The sequence below is a fragment of the Gavia stellata genome, chromosome 7 (genome assembly GCF_030936135.1).
Source record: "Gavia stellata isolate bGavSte3 chromosome 7, bGavSte3.hap2, whole genome shotgun sequence".
Taxonomy (NCBI): Eukaryota; Metazoa; Chordata; class Aves; order Gaviiformes; family Gaviidae; genus Gavia; species Gavia stellata.
This window is the reverse complement of record NC_082600.1, coordinates 14,373,183-14,399,785: the sequence shown is the minus strand read 5'-3', so window position 1 is coordinate 14,399,785 and position 26,603 is coordinate 14,373,183. Positions and strand designations below refer to the sequence as shown.

The 26,603-nt window shown below is 40.1% G+C and overlaps 1 protein-coding gene across 1 annotated transcript in view; it reads left to right on the top strand.

Moving 5' to 3' along the window:
* Nucleotides 1-5,766, top strand: part of WDR25 (WD repeat domain 25) — a 68,090-nt gene extending 62,324 nt beyond the window's left edge. Inside the window, exons 4-6 of the mRNA XM_059819740.1 lie at nt 2,430-2,600; nt 4,912-5,052; nt 5,435-5,766. Of these exons, the coding sequence (XP_059675723.1) occupies nt 2,430-2,600; nt 4,912-5,052; nt 5,435-5,656 (534 nt within the window). The 3' untranslated portion in view covers nt 5,657-5,766. The remainder of the gene's footprint in view (nt 1-2,429; nt 2,601-4,911; nt 5,053-5,434) is intronic.
* The last annotated feature ends 20,837 nt before the right edge of the window (nt 5,767-26,603 follow it).

The window sequence follows — 26,603 nt, the reverse complement described above, 5'->3', positions numbered from 1 at the left end:
GAGTGAGCTGAAGGTTGCTCTTCTAAAATGTAAAACCTTTCTCGTAGTACTAACCTTCAGCAGGATCCCAAACTCCACAATATCATGATTGCTGCAGCCAAGGCTATGGCTAACCGAGATACTACAAAGCAGGTTTTCTTGGTTCGTGAGTAGCAAGTCCAGCAGTGCCTCATTCCTGGTTGGCACATCTAACATTTGTATGAGGAAGCAGTCCTCTACACATTCCAGGAACTTGATGGATGACATGTGGGCTGCTCTATTGCTCTTCCAACAAATGTCTGGGTAGTTGAAGTCACCCTTAAGAACCAGGGTCTGTTGACCTGAAGCTTACTGTATTGGATTTTCATAGCAAGGTTTTCGTAGCCGGGGCGGGGGGGGGGCTACAGGGGTGGCTTCTATGAGAAGCTTCCCCTATGTCTGATAGAGCCAATGCCAGCCAGCTCCAAGACGGACCTGCGGCTGGCCAAGGCCAAGCCCATCAGCGACGGTGATTAAGAAAGGAGAAAAAAAGCCCTGCACAATTGCAGCCAGAGAGGAGTGAAAACGTGAGAGAAAGAACTCTGCAGACAGCAAGGTCAGTGCAGAAGAAGGGGGAGAAGGTGCTCCAGGTGCTGGAGCAGAGATTCCCCTGCAGCCCCTGGTGAAGCCCACGGTGAGGCAGGCTGTGCCCCTGCAGCACATGGAGGTCCATGGTGGAGCAGATATCCACCTGCAGCACGTGGATGACCCCACACCGGAGCAGGTGGATGCCCAAAGGAGGCTGTGACCCTGTGGGAAGCCTGCGCTGGAGCAGGCTCCTGGCAGGACCTGTGGACCCGTGGAGAGAGGAGCCCACGCTGGAGCAGGTTTGCTGGCAGGAGTTGTGACCCCGCGGGGGACCCACGCTGGAGCAGTCTGCTCCTGAAGGACTGCACCCCGTGGAAGGGACCCGCACTGGAGCAGTTCATGAAGAACTGCAGCCCGTGGGAAGGACTCGCATTGCAGAAGCTTGTGGAGGACTGTCCCCCATGGGAGGGACCCCACGCTGGAGCAGGGGAAGGGTGTGAGGAGTCCTTCCCCTGAGGAGGAAGGAGCAGCAGAGACAAGGTGTGATGAACTGACCGCAATCCCCTTTCCCCGTCCCCCTGCGCCACTCGGGGGGAGGAGGTAGAGAAAATCAGGAGTGAAGTTGAGCCTGGGAAGAAGGGAGGGGTGGGGGAAGGTGTTTTTTTAAGATTTGGTTTTATTTCTCATTATCCTACTCTGATTTTATTGGTAATCAATTGGACTAATTTCCCCAAGTCAAGTCTATTTTGCCTGTCATGGTAATTGGTGAGTGATCTCCCTGTCCTTATCTCGACCCATGAGCCTTTCGTTATATTTTCTCTCCCCTGTCCAGCTGAGGAAGGGGTGTGATAGAGCGGCTTTGGTGGACACCTGGCATCCAGCCAGGGTTAACCCACCCCACTTACTTAAGCGACAAAAATACTGCTTCATTTGCCTTAGTGTCTTGGCTTTGGAGATTGGTAGCAGATGCCTACTGTAAGATCCCCCTTGGAGATGACCCCTCTGATACTGACCCAGAGGCATTCGATAGGGCTTCCACAATTGCCGTAGTTGACTTCTATACATTCAAGGTTGTCCTTAATATAGAGCATGACTCTTCCTCCTCTTCTTCCCTCCCTGTCTTTACGGAACAGCCTATAGCCATCCGTCGCAATCCTCCAGTCATGCGAGTGGTCCCACCATGTTTCAGTTATTCCTGTGATATCATAACTTTCTGACTGGGTGCAAAGCTCCAGTTCCTCCTGTTTGTTCGCCAGGCTGCATGCATTGGTATACATACACTTGAGATGGTTGGTCTTCTGGTTCTCATCTTGGGAGGCAGCTAAGGAACATTTGTTGCTGCTCTGGTTGGCCTGGCTTATTCCCCAGTTGGTTGCAATGATGTAGCATTGCCACTTTGAACCTCACCCCACAAGTCCTTCAGTTTAAAGCCTGCCTCACCAAGTTGGCCAGCCCGCTGCCAAAGATTCCCTTACCTCTTCTAGGGAATCTAGAAGAGTTCATAAAATGGAAGAGAGTTTGTGTAGACCCAGCTCCACAACATTGTGTTGTCTAAAGCTCTTTCTGGATCTAACTCTAATTCCTTGGGAATTTATAACAGAATCTTATGTGTATATAAACATAATATAAAATTGTACAAACTGATGCTTTCTTTTATCTCATTTAATTTTCCTGTGTGTGGACTCTTTACGTACATTAACAAGCTATTTAATACACTAGTACTTCAACATTTAAAAATTAGTTACTTTTTCACACTTTAAAATAGTATATAATTTCTTGGAGATAGTTACAATAATAATAATAATGATAATGCAAAGTGAGAAAACATAGGTTATCAAGTTCTTCTAATTTGTCAAAAAATAACAGACTTTTTTATCCACTAGGTGTTAAGAGTGTACAAAGCTGCTGTACAACAGACATTGGATATACTCTTTCTCCCTGAAGGAAGAGAATTTCTTACAAGCACAGATGCAGTAAGCCGGGACTCAGCTGACCGTACCATTATTGCATGGGATTTCCAAAGTGCTGCGAAAATCTCCAATCAGATTTTTCATGTAAGATTAACAACAAGTATTGTTTTGGGTCATGGTTTAGTATTTCATGCTTGTCAGTGTTGTAAAAAAAAAAGCTTTTGATTTTCTGTAAGATCATTGTGTGATGTATAAAATGCTCTTAATGTAAATTGAGGGCTTGCTTTATTTTTACATTTTAAAAACACTTACTTATTCTTAAAAAATGACCTTGAAGATTTATAGGTCTCCTTGTGTTAAAAATGTTTACATTTCAGTGGTCATTCACTGACATCTGAGCTATTTTTAGGCAAGGCCACTGCAGTGTCATTCTAGCTTGCCAACGGTGCATGTCAGTAGTTGCTATAGTGCCACATTTCTTTTCCCACACATTTTCATACATTTTTCATTAGCTGCAATGAGGGCTATTGACAAATTGAGTTTAATATTTGCATAGTAATAGCAATCTGATACATGCATATAGATACCTAGTATGGCATAATCACAGAGGAAAAATTTACTTTTATCAGTGCAGGTGCAGTATTTCTCTCAGAAATCTATCCAGGCAAGATATTTAATGGACTAAATTGTCTAGAAAGGCTGACAGCTTCAAAGGAGATTACCAAGGAAGTTAATAGATAATTCCAACTCCCTGGGTCTTTTTTGAAAACCCAAGTCTAATATCCTATGTAATACAATATGATTGAATTGTATATAGGTGCTTTTTGGCTGAAATGAACAGTTCTCTGCTGACAAGGACATTTAGTTGATGATCTGATGGGATTGTTACATGTTTAATTTCCACAGTTATGTCTTTGTCCAATATTGGATCTATCAACATATTGGATAGGGAAGAAAAGAAAAGAAAAAAGCTGTGAATATATAAAGTACAGACCAGTCAGGTTCAGTATCAAGGAGTAAAAACCAACCAAACAACTTTTTTCTCCTTACCCCTGGCCAAACAAACAAACGCGCGCACACACCCCCAGCCTAACTTCTTACGACTACAGCATCTCTGAAGTGGACTGTTTTCCCTCTTTTCTGCACTGTGAATAAACTAAAGTTGGTGGTAATTTTGGAAACTCTGCTTCACTTTTCTGAATTTCACCTTTGAACCCTTCAAGGTAGGAGAGAACCCCTGAGCTCTCCAAACAGATTAGATCCTGACAGGACTTGATCTATTGCTTGTTTGCAGTAACAAATGAATAGTTAAGAGCTCTAAAATAACCCATTACTACAGTATACCCAGCATAACAGCACAGTGCTCCTGCAGATTGTGTTGCACTTTCTGATCCTGTACTGTTAGATCCAGTTTCTCCCCAGAAGCATGCAGTGCTCTGCCATGGAGCACACTCCTAACCGGGCACACTGCCTAACCCCGTTTTGGTTTCTGTGCCCAATTCCTTACAATACCCAGAACTTCCTTCCCAGTTCATCACTTCCAAACCACACAACAAAACCAGTCTCCTGTTCTTCCCCCTCTACCACATAGCCCATGGTGCCCAGTGGTCACTGTCAGCCTGCTGTCCTTCACATGCAGACGTATCCTACGGCCAAAGCTCTCTTAATTTGTATTCCTGGCATCAAAATTCAACACAGTGTCTTTAGGTTAGGCTGAAACTAGAAGAGGTCTGGACCTGGTGGAAACCTTGTGAGAGCAGTTGAAAGTGATCTTAATTCAGTCTTAAATAGGAACACTAAAGTAAAGCCAAGTGTTATTATTTTTTGCAGATATTTATGAATTACAGCCAGCAGCAGTCTACATGGCAAATCACTGTCATAAGGAACTTCTGACTTAGTAGGCTAGTAATGATCACTTTTTCTTTCCTTTTTTTTTTTTATTTTTCATAAGAGTGGGGTGAGGAAAGGTGTCTCGTTAAGTTGGGTGATTTCTAGTCCTGTCAGTGTGGCCAGAACTGAGACGATGGAGGATTTGAGAACTGTACACAGTAGCATGGAAGGCATGGTACAGCTGTGGAGGAAGGGATATGGGAGAAGAGGATTCACTTTCACATTCAAACTTCAGTTTTCCTTGGGCAGGAAGAGGATGATTGAGTACCATCAGGTTGGAGTTACCTTTCTGTGGCTGTTCCGCAGTGTAACTATGGTTCAGAGGGAGATGGGATTTTGGTCAGTATCTAGGAAATCGGGGTAGAGATTTGATTTAATATTTGTCTTGGTGTAAGACCTTCATTGGATTGTAATGAGTTAAGTATCTTTATGTAATGTATACTATGGAGATGACTTACGTATACCTTGCCTTTTATGGTCTTTCAAATATGTCGAAAGATAACCTGAATAATTTGAACAAATCTTTTGTTTCATACAACAAAACTTTCTTTAAAATTATTTTCAGGAGCGTTACACTTGCCCAAGTCTGACTCTGCACCCAAAAGAGTCTACGTTTGTTGCTCAGACGAATGGGAACTACATGGCTTTGTTTTCTGCCCAGCGACCTTATCGAATCAACAAAAAGAAAAGATACGAAGGACATAAGGTATGCTTCTTCACCAGGAACTTACTATCCAAGTCTAGAAGGAAGATAGCAAAGTACCTGTGGTTTTTAATATGTCTGCTAACAGTGTTTGATTATAAATCAGTGACAGATATTAATTGCCTTCATTTGCTTTCCCGTGTGCCAGTCTATTTTGAATCATATGCACTCTGAAGAAAATAGTTATTAGAAGACTTTATGAATACTTAATAGCTTGATTAAATAAGTTTGTGTTATAGCTGTGCCTTAATAAACACCTGGAGAAGTCCTTAGTGTATATTTATTTAAAGCTACAATTTTTTTTTTGTACTATATTCATTTTCAGTCTATCACAATGAACTTTTCTAATAAGCATCAGGAGTTACACTGTTATTGATTTTCACAGGTGGAAGGATTTGCAGTGGGCTGTGAATTTTCTCCAGATGGAACACTTTTGGTGACAGGAAGTTCAGATGGCAAAGTGTTTTTCTACAACTATCATACTGCTAGGATTATTCGCACTTTGTCTGCACATAAAGAAGCTTGTGTGAGTGCAATATTTCACCCAGTCTTGCCATCGCTCCTTGCAACATGTGATTGGGCTGGAGAAATCAAGATCTGGCAATAACAAGCAGAGTTACTTTTCAGGATGTCTCCTGTCAGCCTGTCAAAGGCATAGGAAATAAACCATGGTGTGCAATGTGAAATTTTGTTGTGATGTGTTGTAAGCAGGAGAGATTGTTGTCTTTTCTTCTATGACCTCTAAGTGTATGCTTTCATAATGCAGCTAAGATGGTCTTGTGGTTAGCTGCTGAGCAAAGAAGTGGTCTTATTCTCTTCCTCGGCCCTGGTGACAAATTTCTGCCCCTTTTGTGTCAATCTTCTGGTGCTTATCTAGCCCCATCCTGCTTTGAGTAGCTAAACTTAAGAAAATTATTGCGCTCTTTATGTAGCTTTTCAATGCAGCTTTCTTAAACCAGGTTTTATCATAGAATCATAGAATCATTCAGGTTGGAAAAGACCTTTAAGTTCATAGAGTCCTACCGTAAACCTAAGACTGCCAAGTCCACCACTAAACCATGTCCCTAAGCGCCACATCTACATGTTTTTAAAATACCTCCAGGGATGGTGTTTCAACCGCTTCCCTGGGCAGCCTGTTCCAATGCCTGACAACCCTTTCAGTGAAGAACTTTTTCCTAATATCCAGTCTAAACCTCCCCTGGTGCAACTTGTGGCCGTTTCTTCTTGTCCTCACCAAAAGTTGGTGAGGACATATTATTTAACAGAGGATGACATTCAGATCAATTAATGCCCATTTGATCTTCCTGGGATTTTTTTTTTCACTAGTTTAAACTAGTTTTCACTAGTTTAGCTCTCTAACTTGGTCACTGAAGGGTTAGGCAAGCAATAGTGTAGTTCAGGGCAAAAGAGCTTCTATGCTCAAGAAGGGGGAAGATTGCAGGGCAGGTGGGACTGCTTCCTTTGGAAATGGGCAGCTATTACCAGTTCAACTTATTGTAAATGCCTTCTGAGAGTACCAGGGAAAGGTGTGCCAGATAACTTGAAGATAATTTTGAAGTCAATAAATTTGTCTTCTTGAAATTCTGATGTTTAAACTTGAGTTTTAAACTTACATTTATGACTCTACATCAACAAAGCAAAACTATGTGTAAATATTTTTAATGAAAAAATAAACATTTTTTTTTTATGCATGGTGCCTGTATTTCACTATTTTACTCCTGTTATTCTTGAAAAGTTAGTACTCAAGACTGTAATGGAATTGATACTTGAGTGGGAAAACAATTAATATGCTACCCTAATTTATTGCGAACACACACGTTTCTCCGTATTTCTTGATGTCACTTAGACACAGGAAATTGTCATCATGCTATTCAGTGCAGGGGTTGTTCTTTGACATTCAGACAGGAGCTGGGCTATTCTGCAGCGAATAGAAAAATCATTAGGCCATGACTGTGTATTTATGTATGTATAGATTGCTTGTAAATGTATTTTAAATTTGCGTTCCCTGCCCTTGTATTGCTTGGTTCTAGAAATTATTATCCATTTTTATACGCACGCGTGTGTGTGTGTGTATACATATATGTATCGCTGAAAAAAATATGTCTATGCATCACATAAATCATACGTATTCCCAACCTTGACTCCATATAAGTATGTGCTACCTTGCAGTGAGTGCTATAAGCTTGGCTTGTGTTTGGTCTGATTAGTCTGTAAAGGTGTTTTAGCATACACAGGATAATTGGGCTGATTAAATGGTCTCTGTCAGGGAATCCAGAAGTCATGTATAATAACAACTTTTGCTCTGTAGCATCTTTTTATTCTTCCGATTTTTTCTTATTGGCACAAATACAAGGGGTTTTTATCCATTTTTCACATACTCACTTAAAACAGCTTTTTCAGAGAAAAATTTTCGGAACACTCTTGCAAATAGCAGATTTTAATTAAGTAATGAGCAAAATGTACTCCATTGGTTTGTAGTTTGTGTTCCTTATAGCTTGTAGTAAGAAATAAGCCTGTACCAAGACTGTGGATCCACAGTTATATTGTTTGAAGTCTGGACTGAGATACTGTGGCTGCGTGGTTTTAATCATCTTATCAACAGTTATGACGGGTTTTAACACAGAGCATTAAATTTTACTGAACTATGCAATGTAGCGCAAGTAACTTTTTTTTTTCCCAGACTCTTCTTAATTTCTTGCTTCCTTGTTCAGCAATTAGCTGTTCAACGGGAGCCTGAATTTTGCACTTCTCTTGACTGTGCCTCTAGCATACCAGCCAGCTGGACCCTTTAAATGACAACTGGTTTAGTGATTTGATGAGTTACTCCTAATTCAAGCTGTGGGCTCTTCATAAATGTCAGAAGGAGTTCAGTGGAAAGTGGAATAGTAGTTGCCTATCACTGGGCAGGCTGAATCACAACTGCACAGCCTTTCCTGAGAGGGTGGCTCTGTGTCCTTCCCTCCAGGTATTTTAGTTCAAAATGTGCTATTGCCACTTTAAAACTTCTGGCAACCAGTTGCATCTGCATGAAGGATGGGCAGCACCATAGTCGTGAGATGCAGCCTGTTATCTCCACAAGAGGTTATCTGTCTGTTATTTTATTAAATACAGTGTTGAGAAAGGCTTCTGAAATAAATGTGAGCTCATGGTAGAAATGCCATGAGCTTATTGGATGAGGCCCCAGCTTACGTGAAGACTGCTCTATATCTGAATGAGCTCTCAGCACATTCAGCCTCAGCTGGGCGCTCCTCTGGATAGAGTGAAAGATCCGAGAGAGCAGTCTTTGGGAATCATTGCACGTATTGCGTAGAAAAGTCACTGCATTTTGTAATATTGCCCATGTTGTTGCTTAAGTTTAACTTAGGTCCTGAGGCATGATTCTGGTGTCTGGCATTTATCCCTCCTGAAATTATCTTGCAAGTGTAACTTTTAGACTGTTTATAGGGGGGGACGGAAAAGCTTAAATTTGATTAAAGGGAGTAGAGAAAAATAAAAGAAACTTGAAACTTTATAATCTTAAAGAATATTAACATTAGAATTGCATTTGTGTCAGATTTCCAAGATGGCTGGAGTTTTAATTACTTGTGAGATCCAGCCAAAGGTTTTATAATGCAATGAAATTATGTTCACAGCATTATCTTGTTAAAATCTCTTTCTAATGTAAAACTGATTAAGACACAGACTGAAATTTAATCATTGGAAATATTTTAGAATAGTGGTGTCAATTAAGTTTTCATTATGATTCAAAGACAAATTCTTCCTTGTAATCCTATGTAATGAACTGTAATCAAAAAATATCCACATTGCTCCATCATTCTGCAATTACCAAATACTGTTTGGGCTGCAGACAAGGATTATTATGGTCAGATGAAGCTTTTAGAATGTAATGAATTGTTGGTTAATTAATTTTATTCATAAAATTGTAATCTAGAAATTTTTAAATCTTGCTTTAGGAGCAGTTCTTCTAGCTTTATATAGAGCTCTCTAGGGCATGATGTATTAGAGCCAAGGCAGAGATCTTCAGCATTTTGGAATAGTCTGGGCTGTGTAGATAAACAAGCCAGATACATTTTAATCTAGTTTGTACTGTACCAAAAAGTAATAATGCTGATCTCTACCACTTTATTATTTGCTACTGGAGCGTTATTAATTTGGGGTGTCAGAGGATGCAAACTATTCGACTGTCTTTATCTCAAAAACCTGCTAATTAGCAGACGGTTATTAGAATCATTGTGTTCACTCAGCTGAAATACTGTTGGTGAGTCACTCTGTATTTCAACTATAGGTCTAATCACAAAAATAAGGTATGGCATTACAATGGGATGACTCTTCCCGTAGGGGACAGGCAAATGTAAAGCTACAAGACTATGGCAGAACAGAACAAAACAGGAAGATCAAAAAATCTTGGGATCTCAAATTTCCTGTTATCCTGATATATGGGTTTGGATTGCATTCAACTGAAAATATTTGCTCTGTTTTCTTTGGCTAACCTTCATCTTATTCTCTTAATCCCAGCTCCTCCTGGCCACTGCTCACATCCATTTTCAGTTTTTCTGTCCTTGCTTCAGCACTTTGTCCTCTGCATTTAAATGTATAGTAGTCTATATGCTTACACTACGTTCATCTTCTCTTCAATAACTTTCATTTTGCTGTGCTCTGACTTGTGGCTTTCAGATTTTCATTCCAGCTGTCATTAGAAAGGAAGCAAGAAATCCCAGAGCACTTTGCACTCTGTTCTTGCCTTTCTCTGTTTTCCAGTTTTAATGAGGCTTATTACTTTTCGAGATTCTCCTCTCTTTCTTAGCCTCTCTTCTGTCTACGTCTCTTTCTACCTTTGATTACTGCTTTACTGTCTTGCAGATCCTTTCTATTATAGCTGCTCCTACAAGGTGTACCTACATCAATGTTTTAGTTTGTCAGGACTGCACTTTTTGGGAAAAAATAATAACGAAAAAAAAAATTCTCCCAGTTACTGCCACTTACAATGCTTTGGTTCAAGAAGCGCACAAACTGCACTTCTTTCAAATGAACCTAAATGAGGAGGTGTGCTTCAAGGCCATATTTAACATGTCTAAGCTGGTGGGCCTAGGCTGGAGATAGTTCAGAGTACCCCCCACCCCGCCAAATGCATGGAGGTTAGATGCTGCATTTTCAGAAGTGAGACAAACTCTACAGATTTACTCTTGTTGGGCCGTACTACTTGCTAATGTAAACGTAGCCTCAGGAGTTTCAAAGAGTCTTTGGCACTTTCCCCTTTCTTTGATAAATCTCTCACCTGTCTCTTCATGACTCACCACCCTGTGCAGAGTGGTCATATGTCTGATGTTTTCACGCTTCAAAGAGTGGAAATGCAGGAAATTAATTTATGAAGAGAAAAGAAAGCAATTTTAGAAGCACTTGATCTCGAGCGGTAATAAGACAAGCGGGCCCCTTCCCAGAGATTGATGAATTCTGCCACCTGTGTGGAATGAGTCCGAGTTGGGACAGAGCAGCCTAGTCTGTAATGGGAATGGTGGGTCTCTAGATGGGAGTAGGGCTCCCTTTGCTGGCTTTAGCTGAAGGTTTAAAGGAATTAAGCTTATTCACTTCCATTTCCCAGTTCCTGGACATCCTTCTACACGAGCTTATTTAGAAGCCTACCAGAAAGTACCTAGGTACTGCAGAGAAATGATAAAGCTTCATCCATATTTAATTGCCACTACATTTTGGATAAGTCCCTCTTAAAATCAATCGAAAAACTCTTGCAGGAACTGTTTGGAGAAGGTTGAAGTTCACCAAGGTTGAAAATGCCTGAACTTACAGTCCAGACAGCTTCAGCTAGATCCATTTGTCTTCAATTTCCGTCAGCAAGGCCACAAACCTCAGGTATCATTCCTAGTTCTGAGTAAGATTTATATTAACAAATTGTTTGAAGTGTGTCCTTAGAAGAGCAATTTATATAACAACTTGTGCGTAAGCGCACCATCCCTGGTACAGACCTGGTTACCTTGAGAAAGCAATTTTCTTGCGTTCAGATTGTTACCACTCTCTTATAAGCAAGTAGCAAAGAATTGTCTCAGAATATCATTTAGAAATATCTTCACCCATGAACTATGTTATTTTTCATGTTTTGCTGCATAACCACCTCCTTTGTTACCATTCCATTAAGTAAAGTAAGTAAATTCCAGAGCCCTTCCACCTTACAGTACATAGGAAATGATTTAAGTTGAATATTAGGTAAAGAATGTCATACCTTACAAAGCAAATGAGTTAGTTTGATTCCTTCCCTTTCCTTGCTTTGTTTATCCTTGCTAAGGCAAGCTCTTCTTGTTTCCAAAGAGAATTTCTTATAAGTAAAGATAAAAGTTCTGTTAGCCCCAGTCAGTCTGGTCGGTTAATTTGCACATCTTTGCTATCTGTTTTAATACATACAATTACTTGAAATGCAGAAACGATTTCAAATCATGTACTGCTTTTAGTACAAATATGACAATGCTTATTATGCCATTAATATGAAACATGCAATCTGTGAGCTGTAGCTATGACATGGACTAATTTTTCTGTGTTGCAACCTTAAACAGATAATATTTTGACCAGATATGTGTCCTCTGAATCTGGGCAAAAGCAATGAAGTGAAATTTCATCATATCCAAAAACTCATCTACAGATCTCTACTTTCCTCAAATGTCAAACATGAGAGACTTCTAAAAAAGAAATTTCCTAGGAGATTGTAATACTGGTGAGAGAAAAAGACATAGGGTTCCTTCTACAAATACAAAGGAAGTAGCATCTGCATTCAGTTCACCAGTACTAATCTCAAACACTCTTCAGTTTGGATTCTTTCCTAATTTTTAATGCCTCAGAAACTAAATGCCTGTTGGTGAGTATTCAAGTGAATCACACCCTAATGTAAAAAGTATCCATCTGAGTCATTGCATACTCTCCATAGGATGCGTGGTATGTACAGATCTGAATATATACAGAAATTCCTCTTTTTCTTTTTTTTAATCAGATGGCATTTGTATATCACAGATCATAAACTGGAGACTAATACCAAGCCCCCAAAATCCTATAGTCCAAGACTCAATTCTGTAATACTTTTATGTAGCACTTGCGTTGAGCATGTGCATGACTTTCTTCAGAGAGGCACACCTGGAGCAGGAGGGAAGGATGGCAGCACTCAGTAAGAAGCACAATCTGTGAAAGCTTTGTAGAAAAGTGGGAAATTAGAAGGAAAAGGGAGAATGTGCTTGAAGGATAAGCAGCAATGTCAGGTGAAAAATAGCATAAGAGAAGATGAGAAAGGTGAGATGAGAGCAGAGCAGAATGCATGCGGCTAATCACAGAACGTGAGAAGGAGATGAGAAGAGCTTAGCACTATTCACAGAAGTCTACACAGCACAGCTGTATCAGGGAAAGGAATGGTCCCAGCTGTGAAAGCAAGGGCAAATACGAGAGGTGAATAAAAGAAGGTGGAGGATCTAGTTCTGGGAAGACCTTTAGATTTCACAAGCAATGTCTGCTAGTGAAGGACCTGTTGTGCCCTTGGCCAAGAGCATGGTTGTTTGGGAAGCTTGAGCAGGCTGGGGCTGTGCGAGCTGAAGTCGGCGAAGCTGGGAAAGCACGTGCCAGCTGAGCACTGCCTCCCGGCACTGCACTCTGGCTGGAGTGTGGAGTGACCTGAGCAGAGCCTCCGTTCTCGTCAAGATCTCAAGCCACTACGGCTAGGGGTAACTCCACGGTCCTTTTCAGATGGACAAGCCTTGCTGCCCTCGTCCTGTGGCCTTGCTAGAGCTGTGGAGCTGCAGTAGACTGGTGACAGCCTCTAGCTAATGAATCTGCCTCTCAGCTGGTGTTGCTTGCTCAGGCTGTATTGCCGTGCTAGCCAGAGCCAAGAGCTTTTCTTCAGCCCGTACTGCACCTATCTGTAAATGACAACATAAATTTGCCCTAAGTTTATGACTGTGCTTGCAGGACAACCCTGCAGTACTTCAGTTTTCAATAAGTAAACTCCAGCACTGCTAAGGCAGTCTGGTCACGGCTGCTTCAATGTCAGGTGAATTGCAGAATTCACCTGAGAAGCTGTGTACTTCCTTGGGTAATTGGCATTTTGAGAGCTTTACAGAGAAGGCAGTGGAGACATTGTATCATTATTAAAATAAAGAGAATGCTTTGGGGATTCCAGCTTCTGATATAATTTACATTTGGACCTCTAGTCTCTACTTCAGAAGTGCAATTTTTAATAATTTTTTATTAATGATGTATAGAATGTTCTCCTTGTTTTTCAACATACTAGCTGAACTACAAAATTAATTATACACCTTTAGGGATTTTTGCTATTTGGTGCATTTGGAATGCCCTTCAGAGAGGGAGGTTTGCAAGTGAGAATTCTGACAAGGTTTCTCTGAGGGAATCGGCAATTTCTCCTCTAACTTTTCCAATTGCTTATACTAAGTTGCAAGCTGTTTTTGGTGCAAATGAACTAAATGCCACTGGAATAACAGAAAATGTATCCTTTTTTACAAAATAAAAATGTAACCAGGACCTGGGCAAAGCACTTGGCTTAAGTGCTTGCATGTTGGCCAATACTTATGTGTCTTTAATACAAAAATCCACTGTTCAAATTTGGATGTGCTCATACAAATGCTTGATGTGCAAAGTGGCCTTGGCACTGGAGAGATTGCTCTTCTGTTCACATTGTGTTGCTGCAGGAACAAGTAACAGGTAGCCCTGAGATGGCTTCCTTCACTCCTCCTTTTCTCTACCCTTCCATTTTCCATATATTTTAAAGGATGCTGAAACATTCCCTCGGGGACTGCAGTCTGAAAAAAAAATTTAGAGGATATTGACCTTTTCAGTGTGTTTTAAAATGCCTTTTACTTAGGTGTCTGTCAAGTGAGACCTTTGAGAGAAATTGTATTCTTCCCAATCTACACTGAGATTTGATAGGAGTAATTTCATTCAAGTTAGGAAGCCTATCTGTACTTAACTTTCCACCAAAGTCCCCTAGTTAAATAAATTCCCATTAGTTTTGCATTAATTATTCCTGAGATCTTCTTGGAAGGTGGCAACTCTATGAGGGAATACAAAATAGTTCGTAAGAGAAGTTGTCAGAGGAAAATTTTGGCAGTAATTTGAGTAAATTATGGCAAAAATATCAATGGACTCTTCAGATATTTTCTAGAGGGATGTTATTTTTCTTCATAACATAAGGGCTCATCATTTGCTCCTGAAATTAATAGCTCTGTTTTTATTTTTAGCATTCATAATTAGACATTAATTTGCTCTCTGAATGCTTACATTTCAAATTCTGCAATCATTCCCTTTTGAGCAAGTACTACTCTAAATCTCTGTGAGAAAAATTCATGACGATTAAGTACATTTGAAGTGTTACTACATTATCTGGGTGATTTATTTTTACGTTCACACGGGGCACAGTCCCATCCTTGCTGAAGTTGCTGTCAGTCATAGATGACTCAACAGGAATGCCAATAAAGGCTTCCACACCATGTCACTGTGTGGGTCTAACCCTCACAAGCTCCTACACAAATCTCTTCTTTCTGTTTTTAAATATAACTTCTGCCACATATCTCAAGAACTGTTTTAAATTTCCCCGTGTGTTCTTGTTATTTTTTCCCTCTGCTTCTATTATTTCTTTGCTTGTTGGTCCTTAACAGCTCCTCAGGACAAGGAATAATGCACTGTTGAATGCCTGTAATGCACCCTTCCCATCATGGGCACAACCACAAAGAAACCTGGTGTTGGGAGACTTTCACTCATCGGTTTATCTGGCCCGTAGAAAACATGCAAAAGCATGGTGGCAGTAGCTGTGGCTGAGAAGTTATTAAGTACATATCAACACAACGGCGGCATTGTTGATCTCTCTATTTTGAATGCCATTTTCATCAACCAAATAATATGATGATTTGTGAAAAAGGCATACATGAAACAAATTATTTTCTGTCCATCTAGATGTGGTGCCTAGTTTTCCAGAAACTAGCCTTCAGAACAGCCTGTCATCCAGGCAGCTTTTTAGGAATATTTTCTAGTGTTATGACACATGCATCAGTGAGATGATAAAGCTTGATTTTTCTTTAATACCTCTTTGACCTATTGATGCATCTAGGACATAGAAGATAGGCTTGAACCTATTCTGCTTTCTCCCTGTAACACACTGTAAAGGTAAAAAGCATATGTTCTTTTTATTATATCGGTTATAGAACAGGAGGTCCTGAAGTCTTGCTCGCAGAGGACCACTTCACAGAAGACATCAGGGTGAGAAATGCAAAATGCACTTACCACTTCTCTCTGTAACTTCCTAGGAGAGCCCCAACTGTGGGATTTCATTTCAGGTCCCTTGTGCTTGAAGGCTGTGTGCCAGAGCAGTGTCCTCTTAAGAGCAGAGATGCAGCTCTGTCTGAGCGATGTGTCATCCCTGGAACAGACAGCTCTTGCACGGCTCCTCGCCATCGTGTAGAGCCCCCTGGAACGGGGAAGCAGAGGAGGCTGTGCAGTGAACACAATTTTTGCTCCAGGAAGGCTGACACCTTTGATTGCTCACTAGTCACCAGCATCCTCATGCAGCTGAAATACCCTTATGGCTGCTACAGGGGAGATAATCTCCACTGGGCTAGTTGAAGGTCTTCATAATTGAAAGTGTCTCTGCCATATTTGTATAGGACTTCTCAGGCAGTACTTTGGAGATTGCTCTTACAGGGTTTTGGAGGATTTCATAGCAAATGTTTTCAAAGGATGTGCAGGCCCTGGACTAAACGTTTGGCACATATTCACATGCGATTGCAGAGAGAAGTCTCGCTAGCATTGGTAATCCCCACTTGTCATGTCATCTACAGGGTCCCAAAGGATATGCATGCAGTGAGGTATTTACATACAACACCTTTAACTGATAGGTTGATCTTTGGCCCATCCAAGCCTGTGACAAAACTGTCCCTTTGCAGAAATGCTGGGAAACAGGAAAAACCCTAGTATTTGGGGAAGGAAAGCAAACTGCTACACGCTTTTGTATTGTACTAGCATTTTCAGGAAGTGTTTTGAACAGTTTAGTGCAATAAATAAAAGAAGTAGAACTAATAGGTTGCATTGCACCTTTATTATGAAGAGGGAAATAATCAGTAGATACCATACTCCAGGAGGCTGAACACGTCAGATGTCAGCCTGACATAACAAAATCTCTGCTGTGGGCTGCACAAGAACCACTCCGCAACTGGCAACCATCTCAGGCAAGAGCGCCTCCTGCAAGGAGAGCATTTCAGAGGAATGAATTCCTCATGTTTCAAGGAATTACGCTACTTAACTGACACATTTGTTCCTCACTGTGATGTTATTGTACAGCTTTGCATACTGGTTATATTCTGTCTTTAAATTAGGCTTCTATTTGTGTGTTAGTGGCCTGCATTTAATGTCTCTTCTGTGGCTGGGGTAAGAAATGTACATCTAGCTTTTATAATGCAGCCAATTTGCTTCTCAGGTTTCAGATCAAATGCTCTTGCTGTAGGGCTGAAACTCATTTAAATTATTAATAGAAAGTTTTTAATGGTACGGAAATTGTCATAATTTAAGTATCGGGAATAATACATGTAAGTTTGCAAGCTCTATGGTAGAAAATATCTTCCTCCTGATCAGGATGTGGGTATACATGCAAAGATAAATGAGGGGCCCAGCAAAAATCTCTGCTATTTTTCTAAGCAAACAATATAATACAGCAGTCAAATGGAAATTCATTTGTTAAATAGAATTCAGACCAGGTTGCTTTTGCTGCTGGAGGGGTTATGCTGACAAGGATCAAGACGGGTATTTTATATGCAGTTTGTATTCTAATTTGTCTAATTCCTGAATAATTCTTATGTGGTTCAGATGTGTAAGGCAATTAAATGTGAGGCTCCACAGCCAGATAGCACAGTCTATGTAACATCAGTAGCTTTAAAATGAGCCCTAAAGCCTTTATAAGATTTGGTGTGTGGGTTGTCCCTAGGATGGCTAGAGGCATGAATTGAATGTACTGTAAATAAACTATGGCATGAAAACTTTCACTAGTGCCCAGAAAGGAGAGAAAATGCTGATGAATGTTGAAATGTTAACATTTGAATGCAGTGGTTAACTCCTGCCTGACATGCGTAGGGCTGGAGCAGAGAAAAATTTATTAATTCAGCCAGCACAATGAAGGAGAAGCCTGATTCTGACACCACCATTAAGTAGGAAAAATTTTGAGAGGTAAGTCAGCTTATGCTATATATTTTTTCATCTTTGTTCTACATTTCCGAGAAGCTGCTGCCATGGTGCCTGCTCTGCAGATGTGGGACTATGACATGAGGAGACATGATGATTTACTCAGGTCTGCCCTGTGAGCCTGTGGGAAAACTCAGAACTGATCTTCTCTCCTGATTTCCCGGCTCTATTGCCTGGACAACAGGCAGCAGGCTCAGCAATCATCACAGTAAACCTAACCGTAGCCTGGATCATGAGGGTCTGGGATGTCTCCAGGTTTGGCTGCTGTTTTCTCCCTTGTTCTCTGATGTGTCTTACTTCATTCTGTTGTTTGTCACTGTATAATCCTGGCCTAGGACTGTGTACCTCAAGACATGAAATGTAAACAAGCCTCTTTCCCTCTTGCGCTCTTGCCTTATTTTGTACTTTTTTTTTTAAGTTTTTTTTTATTTCAGTATTCACAGCTGTGCAGTCCCTTGCACTATGCATGCCACAAATGTCAAAACCTGCCTAGACAGCCCATGGTACCTTTCTCACTGATGTAATGAGGAAACGTTGATGTGTGGAGTACAACTAATGCTACAGCATCTGTATAGCAACTGAGAGCCTTAAAGGAATCATCCTGGATTTGTGCTAGTGTAAATGTGATCAAAATGTGACTGTCACCAGCCTCTGAAAGAGCTACTGAGAAAGGGACTTTGCTTGTTGCCATCTGTAAGCAATCCTACATTCATGAAGCTTCTTCTAGACTCTTGCTAGTTAGCCACGTGCTGAAGACAGTGAGTGTGCTCTGCAATGAAGTGGGTGCCTCTGGAAAGTCTTTCTCAGATGCTGGGTACTTCCTTGTTGCCTTGTTAGTAGCTGTACCAGTCCAAAGAACTCCCTGCACAGTCCTGCCTCTTTGAAGCCTTCCCTTTTTTTTTCCCAGGAAGAGTTATTTCTTTCAACAGTTCTGTGAAGCAGTATCCACTCAGCAGGAGAATATTAAAAGATTCAAAGCAATCCATAAGTATTGATGTCTAGCTAGCATGGATGGCACTAACGGAAGAAGGTGCAGATGTGTCAAGGCAGTCTGTGGCAAGGGTGGTGCCATTTTTTAATAGATCTTTTGTGTGGATTGATAAATAGCTTTGGCTTGCAAGCAAGTATAAATATAAACTGAAGAGTGTTAAGAAATGTGATACATGCAATGTCAGTGCCTGCAGAAACATGAGGTGGAGCCCAGCTGCTCTGTAGTAATCTCTGAATACTGCATGCTGAGACATTTGTTCTGTTTCAGTTGGAGGGCTTTGTAAGGAGAAAGGACTGGCAAGAGAAAGGGATGGCTCACAGTAATGAACTTCCTGCAAATACTGAAGGGGAGTCAAAAGTCAATGCCAGATCCCCTGGCTCTGAGGACCTCCGGCTTTCATCTTCTTCTGCTAAGCCTAGAGGACTGGAAGGACTGTGGTCAGGATCACAGGGGATGGAGCAGTTTCCACAAAGACTCTCTAGAGGCAGGGGAGTTTCTTGGGGATACTGGAGTGATGTGTAGGCAGCCACATGCATGTCGAAAGAAATCATTCTAGCTGAGGTGGCTCTGAGAGAGAGGTGAACATGCATGTAGCTGATTAACTGCTGTTTTCAGACTTAAACATTATACTTGGCCTCGGAAAGCTGAAAGTCCACCATATTCGCTCTTGATCTTAGAGAAATGAAGGGGACTATTTGAACTTCATCCAATGTGTGAGGTGTGCATAGCTGTGCGGTGAGGTATTGTAGCCCAGGGACTGTCCTATGAATAGGAAATTTTAGATTTCACATCCAAAGGAATAAAAAGCTAAGGATAAGAAAAAATGATATTTGGTAAAGCTAGGCAGGTAATGCAATATGCATGGCATATGCAATTATAATCAAGAGACTATTATGTCAAGTACTGTATAATCAAGTAATAAGAGACAATCCATCCTTCATAAGCTTACAGGATAAAAAGATAGAAGAATTATCCTAACTTTTCATAAGGATAAAATTCAAATGTTGGACAAATTAACTATTTGGCAGGGCTTGGGAATTGTGTGTGTATTTTCATGAGTTGCAAGTTAAGCTGTTTGAGTCGGAGCAACACTTTCTCTCTAACAAAGCAGAAGTTTAAAGCTCAAAACAAAAAATAGTCTTAGAAGTGAGAGACAAGTGCAGCTATGAGGAGCTCAAGCAAGAAATCAAGTTTAATTGGTACCGTCTGGAGTGCCAAAAAGTGCATTTCATCTTCATCATCAATCGAGAATGAAAGAAAAGTAAAAGGCAGCCTAAACCTATTTTAAATAAAATACTTGTTCGGGGTCTTTGCGAAGTGTGACTTCACTGGATTTGTTGTGTATCCACACTTTGGCTTTCTGGGCTCTGAGATCTCAGTAATGAGTTGTTTACTGACATTCTTTTCAATTAGACCATTTCTCCTTGAGTAACAAATGTTCTTCTGTTAAACTGATTTAATCTTGGGATTGTTTTTTCCTGCTGACACAAGTCAGGTCATTGTAGTCAGGACTGACAGCTCTAGCAAAAAAACTTGTATCACTGTAGCTTGCAAAACATGATTTTTTTCTCTTTGAAAAGAGGGGGGGAAAAAAGCCAAAATGAGAATGAAAGAAAATAGTCTGTGTTGCTAAAAGCCTTTCCCTGGGACTTTTTCATAATGTACCCTAAAGATCAGGGGAATACAGTAAATGTTGTGACTGGAATGTATTACTGCATTTTGTGCTGACACAGCCATCATCCTTGCTCTGCCTCCATTCCCTTACCTATCCTGCAACTTGGCAAGAAAATTCAATCTGGTCCAAAACAGCAAGCTGCAAGTTCTCAGCTCGGTTAGTTACATATTTTCTATGGGCAGCTCCATTGTATGTATTCTCTGGGCAAAATATGAAAAAATGTTTTATTGTACATGAGCATTAACATCTGAGAAATGATTTGGCATTCTAATAGTTTAGATGTGCAGATTAATTTTTGAATTTTCCTCTTCTAGTTTCAGGTCTTGCCTTCCTCATCTTCAGGCTATTGTGGGCTCTGAAGGCACAGGTAAGTGAGGATGAACCAGAAAATGATGATTCAGTTGCTGTGCTAAGACTGGGCTTGAGAACTTGAGCTTTCTTTCTTTATCTATTTCTCAAGTTATAACATAAACGCAAGGCCATTGCTCATTGCTGTGGCTCTGCAGCTCAAATGTGTATCTGCTCAGATTCATAAATTACAAAGAAAATGGGTGGATGGGTGGATAAATTTAAATATTAATTTATTAGACCTGACTTGAAAAATAAGAATTTGTCTGAATAATCATAGTTAGAGTATTAATGTATATCTGCCAGTCACAGGCATGCTGTTGAGAAGGCATTTAACTCCCATCAGGGATCTTTTCCAATGGTTGTATCTTGTATCAGTCACAGTTTTGGCCCTTGCAGATAAAGACATTCTCCCTACTCTGGGATGTAATAACTGTTTACAGGGATGATCCTTGCCTCAGAAAGGAGGAGTGGGAGCGGGAATGACCTTGTCACTTCCCACAAGTGTAGGATGTTGGGCCATCAGCAGCCTTGGGGAGCTCCCATCTGGCAGAAAGCAGAGTGCACTTCTCTGCAGCATGGGTGCTGCAGAAGCCTGGAGAAGAGAAAGCTCAGGGGGCTCTGAACAGCAGCCTTCCAAAACCTGTGAGGAGGTTATCGGTTATCAGGAAGACAGAGCCAGGCTCTTCACAGTGGTGCGTTAGACACCAAGCTGGTGTCTAAGCAGATCTTGTGGGGTAAAAAGCTGTCTGGGGACCACTGATGGATGGTCACCAACTGAGCCTTCTGCCCACCTCTGTGGCAGATAGACTCTTTACTCCTGGATCTCTCTGGGAATCTGACCTGTAATGCTAGCTGCAGTTTAAGTCTCACTTTCCAAGGTTTTAGGAAACTTCGATGTAGTGTTACATGGCAGTAAAGATAATATTAGGATCTTGTTTCCCCTTATGATTCCTAGAAAGGGTGGAATTCTTATCTGCTCTGTCCCACTAATCAGTGGTTTGTGGGGGGTTTGGCTTAGTGGGGTTTTGAAGATGTTTTATAAGACAAATTACTTTAGAAAGTAAGACTTTATAAGGCAAAATCTTAATAAATCTGTTTGCATTTTGAAACTGAAATTGAAGACCTGTTTGTTAAAATTGCTTTACTGTGGGGAAATGTCATTTTAACTCTTTTGAGGCAATTAAGAGGTTATGGGCTTTTGTAGTTAAAGCTCAACATCAGTGTAGCTTGGCATGAAAATGGTCAGTAGCTATTCATTAGAGACAGAATATATATACGCTTTACTACTGTTGTAATGGATTAGAGTATATTGCTCACACTTAGGCAAAATCTCATGGCACATAGTGGATCTACAGATAATGCTACATCTTCTCCAGCCACATCATATAGGAGTTCAGCAGAGCACTTAAGTACACACTCCTGAGGTCAAGTTTCTCCTCAAGCACTTACTACTTCATTTAGGAAGCACATATGGAGGAATTAAGATAGACTGAGAAGTGGTAATTGTGGCTTTGTAAGGGAGACAGCCCTTGGATCCAAGCGTTATAAAAGATCCCGCACTGGAAGTGGAGAATTGCAATAGAAGCTTTCTCAAGTGAGGGGAGAAAAAAAGACATATTCTTCCGCAGAATAAAAGTGTAAAACCAGCAAGTGAAAAGGGCAAGACTGAACGTGGAAGTGCATTCACTGCACAAGCAGCAAAACCTTTCATTGCATGAGAATTCAAATTATTCTTTTTTAGCTTCATCTGAACAAAAACTCCCAATGACTAAAATAGCTTTGCTAATGCAATCAAAAGAAAATACCAAAGAGAAAACAACGTGAGAGATGAGCTGGAATGAATGACAGGCTGTTAAAGAAAACTGAATTGCTAAAGTTGTTTTGTAACAATGAGGTTTTTAAAAAAGACATGGAGGAAAGATTGGGAAAACAATGAAAATCTTCTGATAATGTTGATATAAGACCACACAGACAGGAACATGCCAAGATCTAATGCATACAGATCAGCATGTCTGGCTGATGGTCATTAGAAGATGCCGCTTACACTGAGGACTGTTGTTAAACCCAAGGTACTTTTGAAAAGTTGCCTTAGCCCTTTTCTAAAAAGTGACATAGATCTCTAAGGCTGGAAACGGAACTGCTCTATGGGGGTTACAGGCTTAGAAAACCTTGTACTAAGGAGCCTTGGATTTATTGATTTTGGGAGATACATTAGAGCCTAATAAACCTGCAAATGAAATTCTGTGCAGGACTTGAAAACAGCAAAGCTGAAAACAATTCCTTAAGCTTACCAGTGATGGAAGAAGAATACAAATCAACCCTACAGGGCTCAAGTCCATCATGAGCAAACCCAAAGCTCTTTGAGAACGTCCAGATGCTACTGTGTAAGTGCTGAAGAAATTCTGAACAACACGAAAGGGAAGTATGTGAAAAGTACTTGCTTTTCAAATGCACTGATTTCCAGGAGACAAGCTCCCATTCTAGAAACATGGCCTGACATTCTTTGCATCAAAATGCAAACCTTTAAATTTGGCTATATGAAAATACATTTCGTTTGAGTAAGGCTTTTCTTATGGATGTCTCTGACCAGCTACCTACATGTATTGAGAATTTCAGTGCTGGGAGCATCACACATTCAGTTGCTCTGATCTGCACAGTCCCCTCCTTTCCTTGTACTGCTTTTTTGTACAGTGGGTTTGAACAACTCAGTGTTCATATTAAAATATTCTGGTCTTCAGTAGTAGAAAGGCGAGGAGGGTGTTCCTTGAAAAGAATCAGAAACAGCTAGAGTCCTGAAGGGACTGTCTTCCAAGAAAAAACTGTGAGGACTACATCCGTGCAATTTAAGCAATATTTAGGGAGAGGTATCATAATAGTCTGTAAGGATTACAAGGTTGTAAACATGAATGGGGGATAAGAATTTTATAGGAAAGTCCAAAGGATGTAAATTAGTATTTTAAAATTAAACAAGGGGAAATTAATCTAAGTAGCTGTAAAATCATGCTCTGTGATAGATGTTGGAGTGGAAATTCTTTTTAATTAAAAGTGCTGGAACGGGAAAGGATTAGCTTGATAGATTTTCTAGTTTGGAAGAAGAAGTTAGAAACTGTTGAATTGAAAACTACTTATTTTGTGGCTTGCCATGATTTAAACTTAGAAATTTTAGCTATTTCTAGACTTCTAAAAAGTTTGAAAGAAAGTGATATGTGCTATGCAAAATTATTGAGATTTTGCACTTTTTTTTTAAGCCTTAATTTGGATAGAGAAAAGTATTTTCACATCTCAAAAAATGCATTTACTTTTCCTGATTTCATAATACTTATGCAGTGTTGTTCCTAGTGATTTGTATCCTATTTCCCTGGTATCTTTTTTGTATTCTTATCTGTTTTAATATGTGATTTGATATGCCTCACTCTGATCTCTTTCAGCCCCCTTTGTTTTTCCCTGATCAGTGTTCTGTGTCATGTACATTTTGCTTTCAGTTTTCATTCATTAAAACGACATTTCTCATCTTCTGCTTCACTGCACTGTTGAGAACTTGCCACTTCTTTTCCTCATGCTTTCTGTTCTTACTCAAGGCAAATGAAATAATTAATCAAAGCAAAAATCCTGCTGTAGGTACCTACAAACCCTGCATACAGAATTTGACTACTTCAGATGTCACTTGGAAAAGTGAGGTTTTGTGGCAACATGGAGACACCTTGGCATTTTTGTAATGCTTAAGAGAAAATTGGGCATTTATGTCCTTTGGAAAAGGTATTTCAAGACAAATTCTCAGCCACTGGAGTGGAGGGGTCTGCGGCACTTTTCTTCGGCTGAAGATCTGTTGTGTTGCATTTCTGGAGTCACTTGTCATTAAATGAACGTAAGAGTAGAGTCAAGTTTATCAAACCACACCTGCTTGAATGAAAAATGCAAGCAAGCTGTGCTGAGGACAATGTTTTAGATGCTGCTCTCCATCAGAAATGTCCTACAGAAGGCAAGTGCTCTGAGGAATGCCGCAGCAGACAGTTCTACCACCCCTTTCACCTGGGACAAAGCATATCTTCTTCTGAACAAGATATTATTGATTTGCTCTCCCACCCTCTTTGGGAGGGTGTCTATTTGTCTATTTTTAACCAAGTTCAATCCCCTAAAACCTCAGTGACTATTGAATCTGTACTTGGGCCAAACAGGTTGTCTGGTGGCACAGCAGAGCCCTCCTAAAGTCACAGTGCACCGTGCTGAGTCTGGACAGACCAAGTGAAGAAAAGTGGGTAGTAGGTTTTAAAGATCTCCAATGCCATAGTCCAGAAATCTTCTCTAAGCCAGGATTTCTTTGGATGATTTTCTCTCAGTGTGAATACTGAAGGTAAGCAAAAAATTAAGACACCACCACAAAGAAAATTTAAATCTGTTGTCAAAACACCTAGCATCTTTCTAGCCTTGTGCCTCAGGTCTCCCTTTGTGGTTGTCTCAAGAAATCTAAACTGAATGCACCAAAAAAATAGAGGCGGAAATCCTTTATTATAATCTTTCAAATTTCTTTTTGTTTGGAAAAATTAAACCAAACCATGGTTAAACCCATAAATCCGAGAAAATTTAGGTGAATTATTTAAACTTTTTTCCTCACGTTCATAGAAAATTTGCAAATTTACTGTCAGTTTTTCTGATTAAGGAGAAATTAAAAGTAACACATTAAGGCTGAAGAACCTTTCTAGCCATTTTGGTTGATTCAGTTGAAATTTGTTACAGAGTTACATATTGTTCTGTAACAGAATTCGTTACAGAAAAATGTTATAAGTTTATAGGCTATTTTACAAGGAAAACCCAGTACTAATTGGCTGAAAAGACTGTTTTCAATCTACATATTAGTGCACATCATAAACTGGGAAGAAGAGTCAAGTGAATCATAGAAGCAGACTTTGAAACTGCAGTAGTATGAAAGAATATAGTAGAACAGGATATTAAATAATCAGATATACAATATCTAGCAGAAACTTAATTTTCTGTAATTGCCAAAATAGCAAATAATGAACGATATTATAAAAGGATTAGTCTGATACTGTGTTCCAGTTCATAAATGTCACAATTTATTGTTCCATAGCTTACATATTTTCTTAGATGAGATAACAGTTAATTTTCACCTCTTGCATACAAATCCCCATATTCATTGACCAGAGAAATGAATGTCTTGCCTTAGAGATTGTCTAAATTTTATATACCTGAATGAGACAACGGTGACGTTTTTTCATATCTGTTTTCTATCTTAGTGTTTTGAGGGGGAAATAACAGATTTTCTGGATCTTCAAGTCTTTTTACTGCAGGTCAGATTCTGCCATAAGAAGCAGTTGGCCTTTGGAAACATTATTCTATGTGTTTTTTATGGACTTTGTGGAATTATTTGTTGCATGACCTGCCACTCACACTCATTGTGAGCAAGTATGGGAGCATAAAAGCACAAGGTGTGTTATAGCTTTTGTACTGAAATAAGCCTCACTTTAGAGTTATGTTGCACCTTACCTGTGTGGTATTATTAGCTACCATTGTTCTCCACAGTGCTGCTACAGATCTTGGAGGAACTGTAGGGACTTGATGCCAGATCTCCCAAACAGCACAGCAAGTACTTGCACACATCAATAATGGTCAAATTTTTATATCATCCATGAAGAATATGGAGAGCAGTGGGAATTGTTGATGCCAATTGCATTGAATCTGTAGCCTCATGATTTAAGATACTTATGCAGGAAATGAGCAGTTCTATAGTCCTGGCTCATAGTTACTTGCCAGGTGACTGCTTTCAGAGAATCAGCAGAAAATATATATTTTCTTAATAGGTATTGAATGGTAGGTCATTATTTTAGCTTTATAAGGAACTAGTTTAGACTTCCACAGTGATCTCACTGGTTACTATCGCATAGTGCACTAAGTAAGGTCTTTCCCCGTACATGAGCTGGTAGGAGTCAGTATTTCAAGTATAGGATATGTGTTCCATGAACACGACTTAAAAGAATTATTAAATATTTATTGCTGTGTTCTGCCTCTTACTAAGCAGCAATACTGAAGCCAGGAAGGAAATCCACAGCATTTCCCTTTCTCTCTTTTTTGTTTTTCTCCTCTTCTACTTTTGCTTTTTCCCTTCTGCTGCTGTCCAGGTTGTACACTCCCTAATGGTGAAAAGGTGAGAAACAGAAAATTCAATGGAGGAAATGCAAAGAGTCCAGGTAAAACTACAGCTTCCTAGAGCCAGGGGTGAAATTCCCATAGGCTACAGAAGGCCAGACTTTTCTTAAGCTTTAGAAAAATCTCTTTGTTAGAAATACCAAGCTACAT